Source organism: Leptidea sinapis, chromosome 40 (assembly GCF_905404315.1).
Source record: "Leptidea sinapis chromosome 40, ilLepSina1.1, whole genome shotgun sequence".
In the NCBI taxonomy this organism is placed as follows: domain Eukaryota; kingdom Metazoa; phylum Arthropoda; class Insecta; order Lepidoptera; family Pieridae; genus Leptidea; species Leptidea sinapis.
Genome location: NC_066304.1, coordinates 7,201,593 through 7,220,491, shown reverse-complemented (window position 1 = coordinate 7,220,491; position 18,899 = coordinate 7,201,593). Strand labels below are relative to the sequence as shown.

General features: G+C 37.6%; 1 protein-coding gene across 12 annotated transcripts in view; it reads right to left on the bottom strand.

Moving 5' to 3' along the window:
• The window catches only part of LOC126976252 (obscurin), a 195,640-nt gene that overhangs the window by 84,875 nt on the left and 91,866 nt on the right, over positions 1–18,899 (bottom strand). For all 12 annotated transcript variants that reach the window (XR_007731873.1, XM_050824484.1, XM_050824486.1 and 9 more), the window contains one exon: positions 17,771–17,936. Coding sequence is in view for 11 of the 12 variants with exons in the window: in XM_050824484.1 (XP_050680441.1) it covers positions 17,771–17,936 (166 nt within the window). In the remaining variant the exon portion in view is untranslated. The remainder of the gene's footprint in view (positions 1–17,770; positions 17,937–18,899) is intronic.

Genomic DNA, 18,899 nt, shown 5'->3' with positions numbered 1-18,899 from the left:
GCACTCTTTTCGCCTCCAACTCGACTCTTGACGACAACGGAAAAACACCGCCGACCATCCCGTGGTGTCAGAGCTCTATGCCTGAAGTACAGTTCAGACAGAAAACTGTTAGGCGACCTCTGTTTTCGTTGGACGTCAGAAAGTCGAGCGGGCCGGATGGCATTTCTCCAATCGTGCTTAGAACGTGTGCCCCTGAGTTGACGCCGGTGCTAACGCGTTTATTCCGGCACTCTTATTCTAAAGGCGTAGTCCCTGACTCATGGAAGTCAGCCCTTGTCCATCCGATCCAAAAAAAAGGAGACAGTTCGGATCCGGCAAACTACAGGCCTATTGCTATTACCTCCCTGCTCTCCAAAATCATGGAGAGCATAATTAGCCGTCAGCTCTTGGTATATCTAGAGGGTCACCAGTTGATCAAGGACCGACAATACGGGTTTCGCCATGGTCGGTCGGCAGGACTTGTGCAAGTGGACCTCCAGCTTCCTCACTGGGCGCAGCATACAGGTCGTTGTCGACGGATATTGCTCGAACCCGAAGCCCGTGAACGTTAGAGTACCCCAAGGCTGTGTGCTGTCTCCCACGCTGTTTTTTCTGCATAGCAATGAATGTTGGAGGTGTCCAACATATCGATACACGATAGCACTGGTGATGCCGTATACACTGGCCATGCAGGTCTCTCTCGGGAAATCGTGGACCAGTGCCGGGAGAAACTTATGTCTTCTATCGAGTCCTCTCTTGAGAAGGTCGCGGAATGGGATAAATTTAACCTTGTCCAATTTAACCCCCAAAAGACTCAAGTTTGCGCGTTTTCCACTAAAAAAAACCCCATTTGTCGTATCACCGCTCTTCGAGAACACTTCTCTTATAGCCGCGCCTAGTATCGGAATACTGGGTCTCGAAATCTCGAGCGATTGCCAATTTCGTGGTCATCTGGAAGGCAAAGCCAAATTGGATTCAAAGAAACTGGGCGTCATTAATAGAGCACGGCAATACTTCAAGCCGGCCCACATACTAGCGCTCTACAAAGCGCAGGTCCGGCCACACATGGAGTATTGCTGTCATCTCTGGTCTGGCGCACCCCAGTATCAGCTCGATCCATTTGACCGCGTGCAACGCAGAGCAGCTTGAATTGTCGGGGACCCAGTGCTCTGTGAATGGCTGGATCACTTGGCGTTGCGTAGAGACGTCACTTCATTGTGTGTCTTCTACCGCATTTATCATGGGGAGTGTTCCGAAGAGCTGTTTAACCTGATTCCTGCCGCCGAATTCCACCTTCGCACGACACGTCACAAGTTATGATATCATCCTCACCATCTGGATGTGTGGCGGTCCTCCACAGTGCGGTTATCAAGGAGCTTTCTTCCACGTACTACAAAGCTGTGGAATGAGCTTCCTTGTGCGGTGTTTCAGGGACGATACGAAATGGGTACCTTCAAAAAAAGCGCGTACACCTTCCTTAAAGGCCGGCAAAGCTCCTGTGATTCCTCAGGTGTTGCAAGAGATTGTGGGCGGCGGTGATCACTTAACAACAGGTGACCCGTACGCTCGTTTGTCCTCCTATTCCATAAAAAAAAAAATATAGAAATATGGGGTTGTACTGCAAAGTCGAAATTAGTTAAACTACAGACAACACAAAATAAACTAGTAAAGCTACTGTTTCATTATCCCTGCATAACTTCAACTGAAAAAATCTATACAGAAACAAAAATTATGACAATCAGTCAATTATACACACACACACTACATGCGTACTCATTTACAAGGTTTTAAATAAAAAAAAATCACACTAACACCTCCTTCTTTAAAAAAAGGAATTTAACCAGAACTGTTACACGAAGAGCTAGTCATATTGAGCTGCCAACGGTGAGAAGTAATTATGGAAAACAGACAATAACCTTTGAGGGAGTTCAGATATATAACAACCTGCCCTCAGAAATAAGAAATGCCAAAACATTGACTTTTTTAAAGCGAGCCTTCAAAGGCACATACTCAATAATTATGAAATGTTTCAATAACATATGTAGGTTGTTTTATGTCTTATCTGTTTGCCTAACATTGAATTGCATTCTGTACCCACCATAATCATTGTTGTTAAGTACCTACTTTAATTTGTAAAAGATTGATTTCTCATGTAAGTGACAATAGGTCTTAATGAGAATAAAGTTATTTAAACCAATACTTTTACGGCCTTACAAATAAACTTGGCATAAAGTTATAACTGATGATAAACAAAGAAAATGTAAATCGTTGACAACACTGTCAAAACAATGATAATTCTGAAGTTTTCCTAATGACAAGCTGCCTTGCAAATAAACGCGGGAAATGTTATACGTCCGAACAAACCATTCGTAAGCTAAATGTCTATTTGTAAACATTTTACATATTGTTGGTTTATGCTTAGTTATAACTTTATGCCAATTTTATTTGTTTGGCCAGAGTTAGAGTTTCCAGTGCAAGCTCTTGTTTTTTTTCACCCAAAACTTATAAACTCATATAATAAACTTTATTTTTAACGAACATCTGTATTGTAATAAAAAAAAAGTAGATGGTGCACATCTCACAGTAGTTTTCCAGTAAAAATCATTAAAGTAAAAAATCATGACTATCCGTGGATCACGTTCAATATAAAGCAAATGATGAAACGTAGGGATGAAGCTTACCTAAGATCTAAAATATCAAAGAACAATGCACATATAATATACTATAAGGAATTAAAAAAAATTGTTTTTGATGCCATTGATCGTGAAAAAAAATCCTATTTCAGTACCTACGTTAATTCAAATAAGAACAACCCGCGCACTCTATGGAAGACAATTAAAAAAAATATTAACATACACAGCAAAGGGGAATATGTACTTCCAGAACACCTGTGTATGGCGGATGAAATTAACAATCATTTCCTGGATGTACCTGGAAATAAAATTGCGCCTGCTTCTGAAATTGATTATTACCTAAATCATAAGAGAGGGGATTTCACGTTCTCCATTACAACTGTGTTAGAAACTGATATTCTTAAACATCTTCGAAGTTTACATTCAAATGCATTGGGGTGTGATGGAATTTCATTAGACATGTTAAAGTTATCTCTACCATACACAAGTAAGATTATTACAGCTATAATCAATCTCTCCATTGCATCTTCAACTTTTCCATCTGCTTGGCGTAAATCCCTTCTAACTCCGCTGCCAAAAATTACAAATCCTTCTTCCTTTAAGGACCTCAGGCCAATTAGTATTTTGCCATGTATGTCGAAAGTTCTAGAAAAAGTAATCTATGAACAGCTCAGAGGATTCTTAGAAAAAAATGACCTACTTCCACAGTTACAATCTGGCTTTAGAAAACATAGGAGCACGACTACTGCATTATTAGATGTGGTTGATAATGTTCTTGAAGCCCAGGACAGAGGAGAGTGTACCATTTTGATTTTATTAGACTTTTCCCGGGCTTTCGACTCAATTAACCACGAACTACTTTTAGCGAAACTCTCTTTTTACGGTTTCAAATCTGAGACTATTTGCTGGTTTAAAACCTTTATTTGTAATCGTTCACAAGTCGTCAACATTAGGTGTGAAAATGGTCTTAGCACTTGTATCTCTCGTTGCGCCCATGTTTGTAGAGGAGTTCCTCAAGGCTCAATTTTAGGGCCACTTCTGTTTATACTTTACACAGCGGATATCGCTAACTGTATAAAGAATTGCAAATACCATATCTATGCTGATGATATACAGTTGTATATATCTTTTAAAGTAGGAGATTTGAATTCTGCTCTTGCGAAATTACAGGAAGACCTAAATCGCATTTCTATATGGTCAAAAAATAACTGCCTTGAGTTAAACGCGAAAAAAACAAAATATATGATATTAGGAAGTAACCATCAAGTCAACACAACATCAGACCATAAACCCAAAATTTTTATAAATGGAGAACAAATAGACAGAGTCTCTGAAGCGCGCAACCTGGGAGTTGTATTTGACGAATCCTTGCGATTTCAAAATCACATTCTTGGTGTCGCGAAAAATTGTTTTTATAGGTTAAAGTTACTTTATCGCATCAGAAATTCGCTAAGCGTTTGGGTTCGCAAAGAGTTATGTGAATCACTTATTCTCTCTAAATTTAACTACGCTAATACAGTGATTGGGCCTAGGTTGTTGGTGGCTTCAAAAAAACTTATACAAAGGGTACAAAATGCTTGCACAAGATTTTGTTATGATATTCCTTACCGTGCACACGTAACACCCTTTTTGAACACCAACAACATAATGAAGATGGAATTACGTAGGCAATTTCAGTTTGCCTCGTTACTTTTTAGCGTGGTTAAGTACAGAATACCATTTTACCTATATAAAAGGCTTAGGTGGTTATCGGACTCAAATGAGAGTTATCAGACGCGTCACGGCAAGATTCTCCTTGAAGTGCCTCTACACGGTACCGCAGCATTTAGGGGTAGCTTTAAATACAGTGCCTCCAAATGCTGGAATGATTTGCCGCCACCTATTAAAGATCAAAAAAATTTGTTCTCCTTTAAAAACAAACTGAAATCTTTTCTATTAGAAAAACAAAAATGTTCAGAGGCATAAAATCAAAAATAAACAGCATGAATAAATAAAATAAAAAATCAAAATATGTCTTATTTAATAAAATTAAAATAAAAATATTTTTAAACTCGATTTCCAATACAATCTTTTAGTTTCTTTTATTTTATTTTTTTACTATTTTTGGATGGTCACTTTTAAGACCTATAACAAAAGGAACCGTGTTGTCTACAGCTACTGTCAACGAGTCGACTTGGTAGGTACCTACTGAAAATCAGTACTGGAAATCATTTCCAAAAATACTGAGTGGGTGTCCTTTTCATGACCCAGTATTTTTTTTTTATTTGTTAATATAACTATGTATATATGTTTTGTGATGTCATGAATAAATGCATACTTTACTTTACTTTACTTTACTTTAGTTATCTAATATATAAAATTCTCGTGTCATGGTGTCAAACTTTGAACTCCTTCGAAACGGCTTGACCGATTCTCATGAAATTTTGAGTGCATATTGGGTAGGTCTGAGAATCGGACAACATCTATTTTTCATCCCCCTAAATGTTAAGAGTGGTCCACACGATTTTTTTTTTAATTTTTTGGACATTAAAAATACATACAACTTCAAATTTTCACCCATCTACGATCAACAGTTACTTTTGTATCGCGATTTTATAACGGCAATACAACGTTTGCTGGGTCAGCTAGTAACTATATACAATTCTAATATTATAGAATGTCGAATCAAACATTTGACCGAAATTTACAAGCGTTGGAATTATTTAGAGAGTTGACTAGGTGCGGAGACATGTGCGTAGGACTACACCTCTCGTGACGCGCAAACATGATATTTCAGCAGTCATTCAGTGTGCACGAAGCGTTCATCATTATTTCACTACTACTTACTGGTTGTAGCCCGCGGCTTTGTCCGCACGGACGGTACACAGCAATGTTGTCCCGACATATTGATAATATTGAATTACATCTATCCAGTAGTATTGCGTTTAGCACGGGCAAAACAATTTATAGTTTTAAAATGGGGTAGATACTATAAAAATATACGAAAAGAATAGCCCGCGTGATAATTATTTTTTCATAATTTGCTTACTAAATAACTACGTTTGAAAAAACCGACTTCAAAAACAGAAAAGTATCAAATAACTTAAAACTTAATTTAATACACCTTTACCTCAAATATTAATAAAATGCTATTGTTTATATGTACTACCTATTGATAGGTTTTAACCCGCATTCTGTTGCTCGATAGAAAGATTCTAAGTTCCGGTAAATTAACATAATACACACACTCATTTTCATGTTAGTCACCAGTCACCGGAATAGAGAGAATAATGCTCATCTGTACTTCTAAACTATTTTTAACCAACTTCAAAAAGGAGGAGGTTCTCAATTCGATCGGTATTTAATTTTTTAAGTATGTACACCGTTTACGCTGGGATTTATGATCCGATTTACGTAATTCTTCTTTAGTTCGATGTGGAATAGTTGCCATTTGGTCCCATAAGAAAATTACAAAGTTTGGCCAAGTAGTTTTCATTGAGTATGATTATATATTATTATTATAAACCTGTCATTCATACCTAACAAACGACCTTCACGATATTTCCTATATAACTATATACGAGGAAATCTCTTCATTTTTTATACTGTTTTTTATGGGAGTGGAAAAAACTAATCAACACAAATGAAAAAGGGTTATAATATTGTTACTTAAATTATTACTGATACATGAAACACTAATAAGTAATATTTAGGTAGACATTACTGCTTCACGGCAGAAATTTTGTGCTACCCATAATGTAGCCGGCATCCTGTGCAAAGGAGCCTCCCACTGGTAAATGTTATAACAAATTGCAAGCTAGTAGCACTATCGATTTCTTGCGATATAATAAATAGTCCAAGTTTATAAGTGTACCAAAAACTGATTTTTATTTACTCTTAAATATTTGTGTTATTATATTTTAGTGAATGCTGTTTACAATTTCAATAGATCTTACATTTCGAACTATAGTTAAAATTATGATTAATTATTAACGGTGACATTACAAAAAAGTTAATCACGTGTTGAACTTCTTCTCAATCGTTCACTCTTGTCAGAGTGGTCGTGGTTGCCAAGATGACACAACATTAGACGCCGTTGGTCTCCACAGTTATGGGTCTCACTGCCTCCCTCGCGATGCTCCTCCACTTTTGACGGTTTGCAGCATTGCGGGAGCACTCCACAACAGGTGTCTTGGTCACTGTTTTGATAAGGTCCGTCCATCGTGCCCTCTCGCTCTTGAACACGTGTTGAACACTTGTTTTAAAAAAGTTCTATTACAAATCCGTGTCTTTCTCTGACAGCGTCAATCTTTAGACGTCGCAATAGATAGACACTGTTTAACAAAACACTTGTCTAAGCCATGTTTAAATGTTAATGTTTAGTTTATCATTATGAATAAATTAAATATTATTTATATGTCTCGATAGAGCCTCTTGCTATTAGGCAACGCATAACTACAGGCCTGGTTTAATATACCACCCGGCCACTATTTTTTTCGACGTATTTACAGCTTTCGTATCGAGACGTATAAAGAAGCTAGCGGTTTAATATCCTAATACTCAGGAGCTAATGCCATGCGTGGCTGAGTGTTTACGATTTGTCGACCAAACCCTTATATGAAAGATTAGTCCTCACTGCGCTCCAACTTGATACCGGAATCGTAGTCGCAAAGTGCAGTAACTAATACTACGCCCAAGTGGGCGTACTCGAGCCAGTCTCGAACAATGTGTAACGTTGACGTGCCACATGTTTTGTTAAACTTTGCTAATAATTTACACTTTGTAAAAATCATTATTTTTACAAAGTGTAAATTATTATGATAAAATGTAAATTATTGTAAATTAGTAGCATTCTACAAGAAATAAGAAAGACACTGGGATCACATATCATCAGTAAATATTGTGTATTTTATTAATATGAATGTAAAATAACAGGAAGCGTATGTTACAAAATTTGAAAGATGCCATTGAGTGTCAAGATGCCACGCACACAAGCATCTAATAGTTGCCGTAATAAAAAAGCTATTGTTCTTAAGTAGTGCGGTATCTAGTTGGAGCGCAGCGGAGACCAAACCTTAATCTAACATCAAACCTTTTCCAATTCCTTCCACTTTGTTCGTTCGTATATCACTGTCTATGAATTAAATTTAGTACCTACCTACACTCGGTATAACCACAAGTTTGATATAGAGCTATTTGTGCAGTAATACCACTTTTAATGGATGTATATTGGGTATTACATAGGCAATAAATGCTTATGACTTTCTGCTAATAATATCGCATATGAACAATATGAGCGTTTGATGTGTTTTATGATGATCAAATGTTTGAAGATTTATTTTATTTATTTATTTATTATATACAGACACTTTATCACATAATATTACATCATATTTGGTCCCTACACTAGGCGTAACCTGTCCTGTAGGCAATCAATTTAAAGTCTATGGTTAACAAAATGAACCGAAAGGTCAAAAAGTGCACTCTGTATGTGTGTGTGTGTGTGTTTATGTGTGTGTATCTGGGTGTGTGTGAGTGTGTATGTGTCTCTGGGTGTGTGTGAGTGTGTGTGTGTGTTATTTGTTATTGCACTCGAATTTTGGTCTTCTGCATATTATGTGCATAATTTATAATAATTAATATTACGTATTTGTCCATTTTATTAATAGATTTTTAACAGATCACGTCCATGAAGTTTCGTATTGTTTATTTATTTTTTATTATTATTGAACCAACAGCACACAAAAATTAAACTAATTACAAAAATATTATGCGATGGCCGACTGATTTAATTAGAGTATTAAAAAAATATAAAGATTTTGTGTGTATGAGTGTGTGATTACAGTTTCAAATGATTTCCTCTTTGAAAGAGTTTTTAGTATGAACGAATATATCTGTTGCTAAGAAATGTTTATTATGGCAGAGCAGCGAATTCTGGACATAAATAGAGTGAGTAATTGGGACATTAAAAAGGGTATGCCTTGTTCGCTTATTCGGGACTCTTAATTGCATGAATAAAGATGTAAGTTCGGGGCAGTAAATTTTGTTGTTGCACACGTCATACGTTTAAGTTAAAATTTCATACAAATAATATTGTAGGTACTTCATGGATGGGTAACGCCCCCATAGTGTTGTGCCACACTACTTATTATTACTTACTAGCTGACCCAGCAAACGTTGTATTGCCATATAAAGTAATAAGAAAAAAATCAACAATAAAAATTTTTGGGGTATAAAAAATAGATGACGACCGATTTTTGGACCAACCAAATATTAAATCCTACATAAAATCTACTAACTGTAGGTAGCTAAGATTAAGTTTGTTTTCTACCTCCTGACAAAGTTAGAAAGATATAAAGATTTTAATTAATTATTTATTTTAAACTGTTCTATCACTTTGATTTCTGAACGAGACGGGGGACACATCAAAGGAACAACAAAATTGTTATAATAAATTTATTTAATTCCGAACACTTTCATATTTATTCACCTTTTATACCTTCCCTGGACTTCCACAAATAATTCAAGACCAAAATTAGCCAAATCGGTATAGCCGTTCTCGACTCTTAGCGAGACTAACGAACAGCAATTCATTTTCATATATATAGATTATTGATTACTAAGATTGCCACAGATTACAAAGAAATACTGATATGTAAATGAGGTGTAATATGTTATTTAGTCAGGAAGACAACAACTAAATAGTTTAATTCCTTGTATTGTCCAAGTGTCGTCAAAATCATCATTTATACTGCCCAGTTCCCGGTCGTCACGTAGGAGCAAGCGTTATTGAGTAATTGCAAAATTTTACTCGCTGTGAATGGGGAACTTGTATTGTTTCTTGCAGCATGCCCTTTTATTTATTTTATGGAATAGGAGGACAAACAAGCGTACGGGTCACCTGTTGTTAAGTGATCACCGCCGCCCACAATCTCTTGCAACACCAGAGGAATCCCAGGAGCGTTGCCGGCCTTTAAGGAAGGTGTACGCGCTTTTTTTGAAGGTACCCATGTCGTATCGTCCCGGAAACACCGCACAAGGAAGCTCATTCCACAGCTATGTAGTACGTGGAAGAAAGCTCCTTGAAAACCGCACTGTGGAGGACCGCCACACATCCAGATGGTGGGTGTAGTATATTCTTCAATATTATCGGCTCTTAGACACACGCGTCCACTCACTCCCGTCGCTCACAGCGGACTGACTGTATCACGTCCACGACCACACGTGCGCTAGAGATGACATAATGCTTCCTTCTCTTTCACTCACATACACTACAACGAGTACATTGACTTAGACAACTAACTTTCAGCTGACATTGATTTATGGTCATCATGAAATCAGATACACTACATCCCTTCCTTATTTTATTAATTTTTGTCTAAGGAAATAATTTACAAATTCTTATTTGATCAATTTATTAACACCCTAGCTTCTGATTACATGATTGCAAAATCAACTACAATTTTATTAATATATATCAGTATACATAAAACTATTTATGATCTTCAATTTAATCCTGATCATCCTCAACCTCCTCTCCTGAACTTCCCCCAACTGCCATTTCTAAATTCTGTTCATCGACTTCTTTGTTCACGGATTTCCACTCTCCCTCCACTTTTTTCAAATGGAATATGTTGCGTCTTAACTGCTGTCCTGTTTCATCGTTCTGTACTTATACGTCTCCCCCGTTTTTGGACTTCACCGTATGCGTAGCTGTATCAAAATTTAGACTAAGTTTATTCATTTTATTGGCATTTTTTACATACACCTTATCTCCCACATGTATATCAACATCACGTGCTCTTCGTCTTTTATCTGCATATTCTCTCCCTTTTTCTTTTTGTTCTTTGTCTTTATCTCGTACATCCATGTCTCCAAAACTTTGTTCTGCAATATCTATCATCGGAATCTTGTCTCTAAATTTCCTTTGAAAAAATAGCTCTGCCGGGGTTTTCCCAGTCACACTATGTGGCGTGCTATTGTACATTGTCAAATACTCCGTCAATGCTTCTTTCCAGCATTTTCTCTCTACTTGACATATTTTGAGACGTTTAATAATATCCCTGTTCTGTCGCTCCACCTCTCCATTCTGTTGCGGCCAATAAGGTATTGAATTGAATAGTTTTATATCATTTTCATAGCAAAAATCCTTGAATTCTGTACTAACAAATTGTTTGCCGTTATCGGAAGTTATGGAAACTGGATGTCCTAAACGGCTAAAAATCTCTTTAAGTAAGCAAATCATTTTCTTACTGCTTATGTCTCGACATACTTTGATTTCCTTGTATCTCGAATAGTAATCAATTACAACCAGAAGGTAATCACCACTCGGTAACGGACCTAAAAGGTCTATGGCGATATCAACCCAGGATTGGGTGGGTAATTCTCTGCTCTTGAGTGGGTGTGGTGGATTTGGTGCCGATACCAGTGTGCATCCTTTACAGGACCGTACTAAATTTTCCACATCCTTGTCGTAGTTAGGCCACCAAACTTTCGTTCTAAGTCTCAACTTCATCGCCACCATTCCAGGATGGCCCTCGTGAGCAGCATCTAAAACGAGTCGTCGTAATTGTGTCGGTATCACTATTTTAGTACCTCTCAACAATATGTCACCAAAGAAACACAGTTCGTTCTCAAATAGCTTATAATTCCATTTTGAGTCATCCCATTTTTTATTAAATACGCCCTGTTTCAATTTTTGTATTCCAGCGTCAGTCTTCGAATGTTCTTCAATATCTTTTAGCGATACGGCTATTGGTCTAGCATGCTCAATAATATTCTGGACGTAGTCTCTGTATTGAGTCTTATCATGGGTATAAGCACATAATCTAGACAAGGGGTCAGCTATATTATTTTTTCCAGGACGATAAATGACATTATATCTATAGGATTGAAGTCTCAGTATCCAACGCTCAATCCGCGCACAAGGTTTGGATTTCGGACCGAATATAACCTCAAGAGGTTTATGGTCAGTGATTAAGTCGAATTCCTTGCCGTACAGAAACACGTGGAAGTGCTCCACAGCCCACACCAATGCCAAAGCCTCCTTTTCAGTTTGGCAATACCGACGATCACAATCACTGAGAGATATGTTTCCAAACCCAATAATGCGTGGACCACTTTTATTTGTCTGAACTAGGATTGCTCCAAGCCCGACCGGGCTAGCATCTGCAAATAACATCGTTTTATCGTCCACATTGTAGTACCCTAAATTTGGTATGTCACTCAATGCGGCCTTCAAAGCACAAAAGGCCGTTTGTTGACTTTTCCCCCAAGAATCCCTAATATCAGCATTTCTGGCTGATTTTTGACGAAGCAATAGTTTCAACGGTTCTGTAAGAGTAGCCATATTAGGAATCCATTTCCCAATGTAGTTAATAAGCCCTAAAAAGCTTTGTACTTCCGAAATGTTAACAGGAGTCCTAAAATCTTTTATAGCCGATACATATTTGTCAAGTGGTCGGATTCCTTGATCTGACAACTCATGTCCTAGAAATTGAACTTTGGTTGTTCCGTAGATACATTTATCTTCTCTTAGCATTATGTGATTCGTCCTTATTGTTTCTATTACTTTTTGCAGCCGTTTGTCATGTTCTGCCTTATCCTTTTATTCTTCTATTCCATATACATATGCCTATTCCTTTTATTCCATATACCAAGATGTCATCAATAAAGTTGACAACCCCTTCGCATTCAATTAAGACCCTTTCGAGATTCTTCTGAAACATTTCCGGCGCACAGGTTATGCCAAACATCAACCTCTTAAAACGATATAATCCTTTTCCAGATATGAATGTTGTTATATGTCTTGAGCCGGATACAAGCTCCAATTGATGAAAGGCATCCTTTATATCTAATTTGCTGAACATTTTAGCATTTTGGATTTTCGGTAGTAGCTGTTCCATGGTTGGTAGTGGGTGATTTTCTCGCTTGATTGCCAAATTTGCACGCCTCATATCAATACAGAGACGAACATCCCCATCAGCTTTCAAAATCGGCACTACCGGCGATATCCATTCAGACGGTCCTTCTACTTTTTCTATTATATCTTTTTGAAGTAGTTCATCGATTTTTGAATTGATTTTTTCTTCAAGTGGAATCGGTATTCGTCTATAAGGTTGTGCGACTGGTTTTACATCAGTATTAATTGGTATTTGTATTTGAACATTTTTGAATTTAGGGAAAGGTGTCGTCTCGACTTGATTTATGTCTAATCCGAGTTTTAATACGCCTAACGCTATTGCAGTTGCCTTACCTAATAAATTACGTGTCCCTTTACATATTAGGTAAAAGTTAATGTTTTGTGTTTTTGATCCCACGTGGATATCTGCATTAAAAGATGTTAATAACTTGAGAGGAACTTCACTTCCATAAGCAACAAATGTTTTTTTTGAACTTTTTACTTCTTTTCCTGTCTTCAAAATTTTTTCTTTAATTTCAAACCATGTCTTGTCTGTTATTAAATTATATTGACATCCTGAATCAATAAGCATCTCTACTTGAGTTCCACCTACTAAGCAGGTGATTGTATCATTAGGGAGAACATTAAAAACATAATCAATTTTGTTTTCTATCGCGTTCGCCTGCTCTGTATTTTTAACTCTTTGGCTCGACTTCTTTGATCTTTTCGCGTCTACGTTCATTTCCGCTTTGGTATCTTTATTGCTTCGTTTTAAGCCTGTTCCTCTACACTGAGATTGATAATGCCCCACCTTTTTACATTTAATACATATTTTCCCTTTTGCTGGGCACTTCGCATCGAAAGCCAGATGATTCCAGCTACCACATCGGAAACACGTCTTTTTTCTATTATTTATGAATGTCTTTTCCGTCGCTTGTGTATCGATTTTATGAATAGTTTGGTCTTTTCCTTTCTGGCTGAAATCACCTAATTGACGCTCTACCACCTCTAGAGTATTTGGTTCGTTTATTACTTCACTTAAGGTAATTTTCTCGCCTGCCCGGAGCACTTTCTTCCTGAGTTCTTCCGATGAACACTTTTCAATTATCTGGTCAATCAAACTGTCATCGATATCCGTAAATTGACATTTCAAAGCTTGTTGTCTTAGTCGAACTAAATATTTTTCAAATTTCTCGTTTTCATCTTGTTTTATTTGTCTGAATAGGTGTCTCTCATACCATTTATTTTGTCTAGGTGCAAAATATTCATCTAACTTCTTCATTGCTACTTCAAACACATCTATGTCACCATCATCTATCGACTGAACGTAACCACCCGGTAAATTAAACAGTATTTCTTGAAGTTCTTGCCCTCCCCAGTGCAACAAACTTGCGCGTTTTTTTGAACTAGTATTAATATCAGCCGTTTCCAAGTAAATATATAAACTTCTTTTCCAACGTTCCCATCTAGCTCCAACAGATCCTGCTTCACCATCGCATTCAAATTTTTCCAAAGTAAGGCTCGACATCGTATTTTAATCTGTGGACAGTTAAATAAATAAAGAATGTCATATTTTGGTCATCAAATGAGCATCATGCTTTTAATAACCTGACACATTCATTATTTATTCCTTGCATTATTCAACTAACGCTATAGTTTTAATTTAAACTAACAATATCTAATGAGTTGTCTTCGAACTTCAGTAAACGGGCGTTACCCATATACAAACTTCGGGTTACGCGCGTCACCCGAATACAACACTACATAGTACCTTTCACACACATGATACACCTACGTCGCATCACATGTATTACAGGCATCACCTGAACTAAATTATATAACGAAGTCCTTACAGGCATCACCTGTTTGCGGACTACCAGGCATCATCTGGTAAAACACGTATGTCACATCACATCATGTTTTGACAGGCATCACGTGTACTGAATTATGTTACGAAGTCCTTACAGGCATCACCTGTTTCCGGACTACCAGGCATCATCTGGTAAAACACGTATGTCACCTCACATCATGTTTTGACAGGCATCACCTGTACTGAATTATGTTACGAAGTCCTTACAGGCATCACCTGTTTCCGGACTACCAGGCATCATCTGGTAAAACACGTATGTCACCTCACATCATGTTTTGACAGGCATCGCCTGTACTGAATTAAGTTACGAAGTCCTTACAGGCATCACCTGTTTCCGGACTACCAGGCATCATCTGGTAAAACACGTATGTCACCTCACATCATGTTTTGACAGGCATCACCTGTACTGAATTATGTTACGAAGTCTTACAGGCATCACCTGTTTCCGGACTACCAGGCATCATCTGGTAAAACACGTATGTCACCTCACATCATGTTTTGACAGGCATCACCTGTACTGAATTATGTTACGAAGTCCTTACAGGCATCACCTGTTTCCCTACGTAAGTAATAACCCTGAAGTAATATCTATATTGAATCTACACACTTCTATTAAAACTAGATCCAAAATGAAACTATGAAAATTTTGTAAAGGGCTGTTAAAATCTTAATTCCTAGTTATTGAACTGAAATATTTCCATTCGAATAGTAGGTATGATTTTCAGAAAACTACAATTTAACTCTCAGGTGTTGTACGGTGGTAATGAAAGTGAAGTGAAAGTTACCACCCCGTATCGAAGTAAGCCAGAGAAATTTACCTTAGCTATATTTAAGACGTTATCTTTTATTTAATTAACAAAAGGTAATTCTTCTAAATATTGACGGTAGCATAAAATTATAAAAGAAAATTTCATTTGAATTCAAACCTTTGTGGTTTACACAATTACACCAACTAATATAATAATTAGACACGGTTCTTACCGTTCACTTACCGTAGTCTTCTACGTGCAATTCAAAACAATTACGTTAATCGACAAAAGTGAACTGTAACCCACAGACCAACAAATAAAAAAAGAACAAATTTCGAAATCCTCGAAAATTATAACCTACAGTATCAACAAAACAATTATCACGTGGTTGTCTCGCATCATAGATAACTATTTAACTACTAAACGAATAGGATATTTGCTTTTCCGTATTTGTACTTCAAATTTAATTAGTATTTATTCTTTCTTTTTCTTATTTTTTTAAAATTATAATAACTCACAGTAGTCCTGCAGTTTGTCCTCGTCGCCAAAATGTAGTATATTCTTCAATATTATCGGCTCTTAGACACACGCGTCCACTCACTCCCGTCGCTCACAGCGGACTGACTGTATCACGTCCACGACCACACGTGCGCTAGAGATGACATAATGCTTCCTTCTCTTTCACTCACATACACTACAACGAGTACATTGACTTAGACAACTAACTTTCAGCTGACATTGATTTATGGTCATCATGAAATCAGATACACTACAGTGGGGATGATATCCTAACTTGTGGCATATCGTGCGAAGGTGAAATTCGGCGGCAGGAATCAGGTTAAACAGCTCTTCGGAACACTCCCCGTGATAAATGCGGTAGAAGACACACAATGAAGCGACGTCTCTACGCAACGCCAAGTGATCCAGCCGTTCACAGAGCACTGGGTCCCCGACAATTCGAGCTGCACTGCGTTGCACGCAGAGTGAGCATATAAGTTTTATGGCGTTGTATTGGCAGTGATATGGAGGAATCCTAAGGACGATATGACCATATTCTGCTGCCGTTTCAACGATCATATACCTACCGTTTTGGTTTTTAATATTTTTAACATGGAACCGGCGTTGCCAATTAATAATTTCATGTTTTTTATTGGCTTGCGTTAGCATTTTGATATTATGTGAGTATAGTAACATTTATTAATATGAAAATATATATTTATTTATAATTTTTACAAAAAAAATAACCGATATCGATTATTACATCTTTTGGGACATCACTGCAGTCGAAGATCTGTCAAAAACTATAAATAAAATTGACAAGGTATAATCGTTGGAGGTTTGATATGACTACGTTTTTCACGTCACGGCCGCACTCCTTCTCGCTACGGTCTGATCTTTAATAGTATTATTTTCTCTTCTTTCGTGCCCACATAAGTACCAACATATACAATAATTTGTTCAAAGCTTATTTTAAATGAAGCGGACGAGACGAGCAGGACGTTGAGCTGATGGTAATTGTTACGCCCCGCTTATTCCTTCGACGCCCTTCGGACTGAAATACTGCTTACACATAACTGCTTCACGGCAGAAACAGGCGCCTCTGTGGTACCCACAATCTAGCCGGCATCCTGTGCAAAGGAGCCTCCCACTGGGAAGATATTCACGAGCAACGCATAATTATAAAGTGCGTCGTCCTCCGTGAAGATGGACTGATATCCGTTGCGCGGCGGTCGGCACGCGAACTATTCTAGTATCTGTAATCTGGCTGCGTGCCGACTGCCGACCGTAGCCGGCGCCTCGCCACGTATTATACGCATGTTACATACAGCTCTAGATTGATCTCTCAACACTTTTTGACTAAAGATCAGCAAAAATCAAAACTGATATTGGTTATGTGACTAGAAGCACTTTTTAACTTTATTAGCTCGTAATAGATACAATAATTTACCTAGTTAGGCATTGATGCATACACACTGTACCCAATCAGTTTTGTGGTTTATTTTTTTTAATTATAATTTACATTTATTTTACTAAGGTACTCGTGGAAACCATGACGTTAGAGTATTTTTGTTGCATCACTCGACATAAATTGTAATCACAATAATTTCGTAAAACGATAAAGCTGTAAGTTTTAATTTAATAGAGTACCAATGAGTTTCTTGCTGCTTCTTTTCACTGTAGCTCAACCTCTCCCGAAGGGGTGGTAAATTATAAAATTTCCTTGCATTTTGCGACATCTATAAAATTCTTGAGACACTATCTAATCATCCCAGTTCGAGTCGTGAATAAGACATCGGCGCCATCTATTGAAATTTTTCCATAGTACACAACATTGGTTTAAGCTGCACATATTTAAATCAGTGCGAGACCAACAGATGGCAGTTAACAGTAATGCGTGATTCAATACTTGATTAATATAATAATAGTATAATCATTTATCAACAAAAACTTTTGTGTTCTTTAGATGCGCTTATATTTCTATAGAGAAAATTGTGATAATAGTTAAAATTAAATAAAACAGATGCCTATCAGTCCTGCCTATCACGAGATCGCAAACAAACCTCCAGGATTATTAATTGAGGGACTTATTAGAAACGGGTAATCTTCACACAGTAAACCCTTCACGGGGCACTGGAACCTATACAGTATAAAAAATAACCTGGAAGTATTTCCTGATGACGGGATGGCTGGTCAGCAGTTGTTGCGCGAGCGGCTCGTCCCGGCAGTACGCCACGTGCTTGTCGAACTCTCTCTCCATCCGCAGCAGGGCACGACCCAGCATTCGCGGCTCTCCCGCGTAGTACTTAATACCCTCCAGGAGACTCCTGTATCATCGGAAGTGAATTTTTTCTACCTTCACTCAAATAGTCACATAAAGTAAATCCTCCGTGATGTTGGCTGGGTATAATGTGAAAATATAGAAGAGTTCGAAAGACTGTATCACAGAGGATATGCGTTAGTGACTAAATAACTGATGATTGTAGTAAACAAAACTACAACTAAAGGAAAAATGTATATATTCTCCCATGGAACACAAGAGGGATAACACGAGCGATTGAGTGGGATGCGCCTTTGCACAGGATGCCGGCTATTTTATGGGTACCAGAGCGGCGCCTATTTCTGCCGTGAAGCAGTAATGTGTAAGCATTACTCTGTTTTGGTCTGAAGGGTGCCATAGCTAGTGAAATGACTGGGCAAATGAGACTTAACATCTTAAGTCTCAAGGTGACTCGCGCAATTGTAGTGCCGCTCAGAATTTTTGGGTTTTTTGAGAATCCTGAGCGGCACGGCATTGTAATGGGCAGGGTGTATCAATTACCATCAGCTGAACGTCCTGCTCATCTCGTTCCTTATTAACATATAAAATGGTTCCATACGCCCTTTTTACCAATGCGTTTATACATTCCATAGTTTGAATGTAGTTATATATGTGGAATATTACTGAATATTGTGAGGACTGGAATAACATGTTTATCTTCAACGGAAGCTGACTACAAATAAGCGTTCGGATTACGTTTCATGTAATCACCGCTGCCTACGTTCTCCTGCAAAAGCAGAGGAATCGCAGGAGCATTTTCGGCCTATTAAACATTTTTGAAGGCACAAATTTCTTCGGATACTGGTCGATTTCCAAAGAGACTTGCATGGCCTGAGTAAACGGGATCATTAGTACTGTAATCTTATTTGATTTTGATTTTGATTACCAATGCATCTTGAAGGCATCCAGCATGTCATTAATATGCATAAGAAACAGTTTAGGATAGCACACAGCCTTGGGAAACTGTATC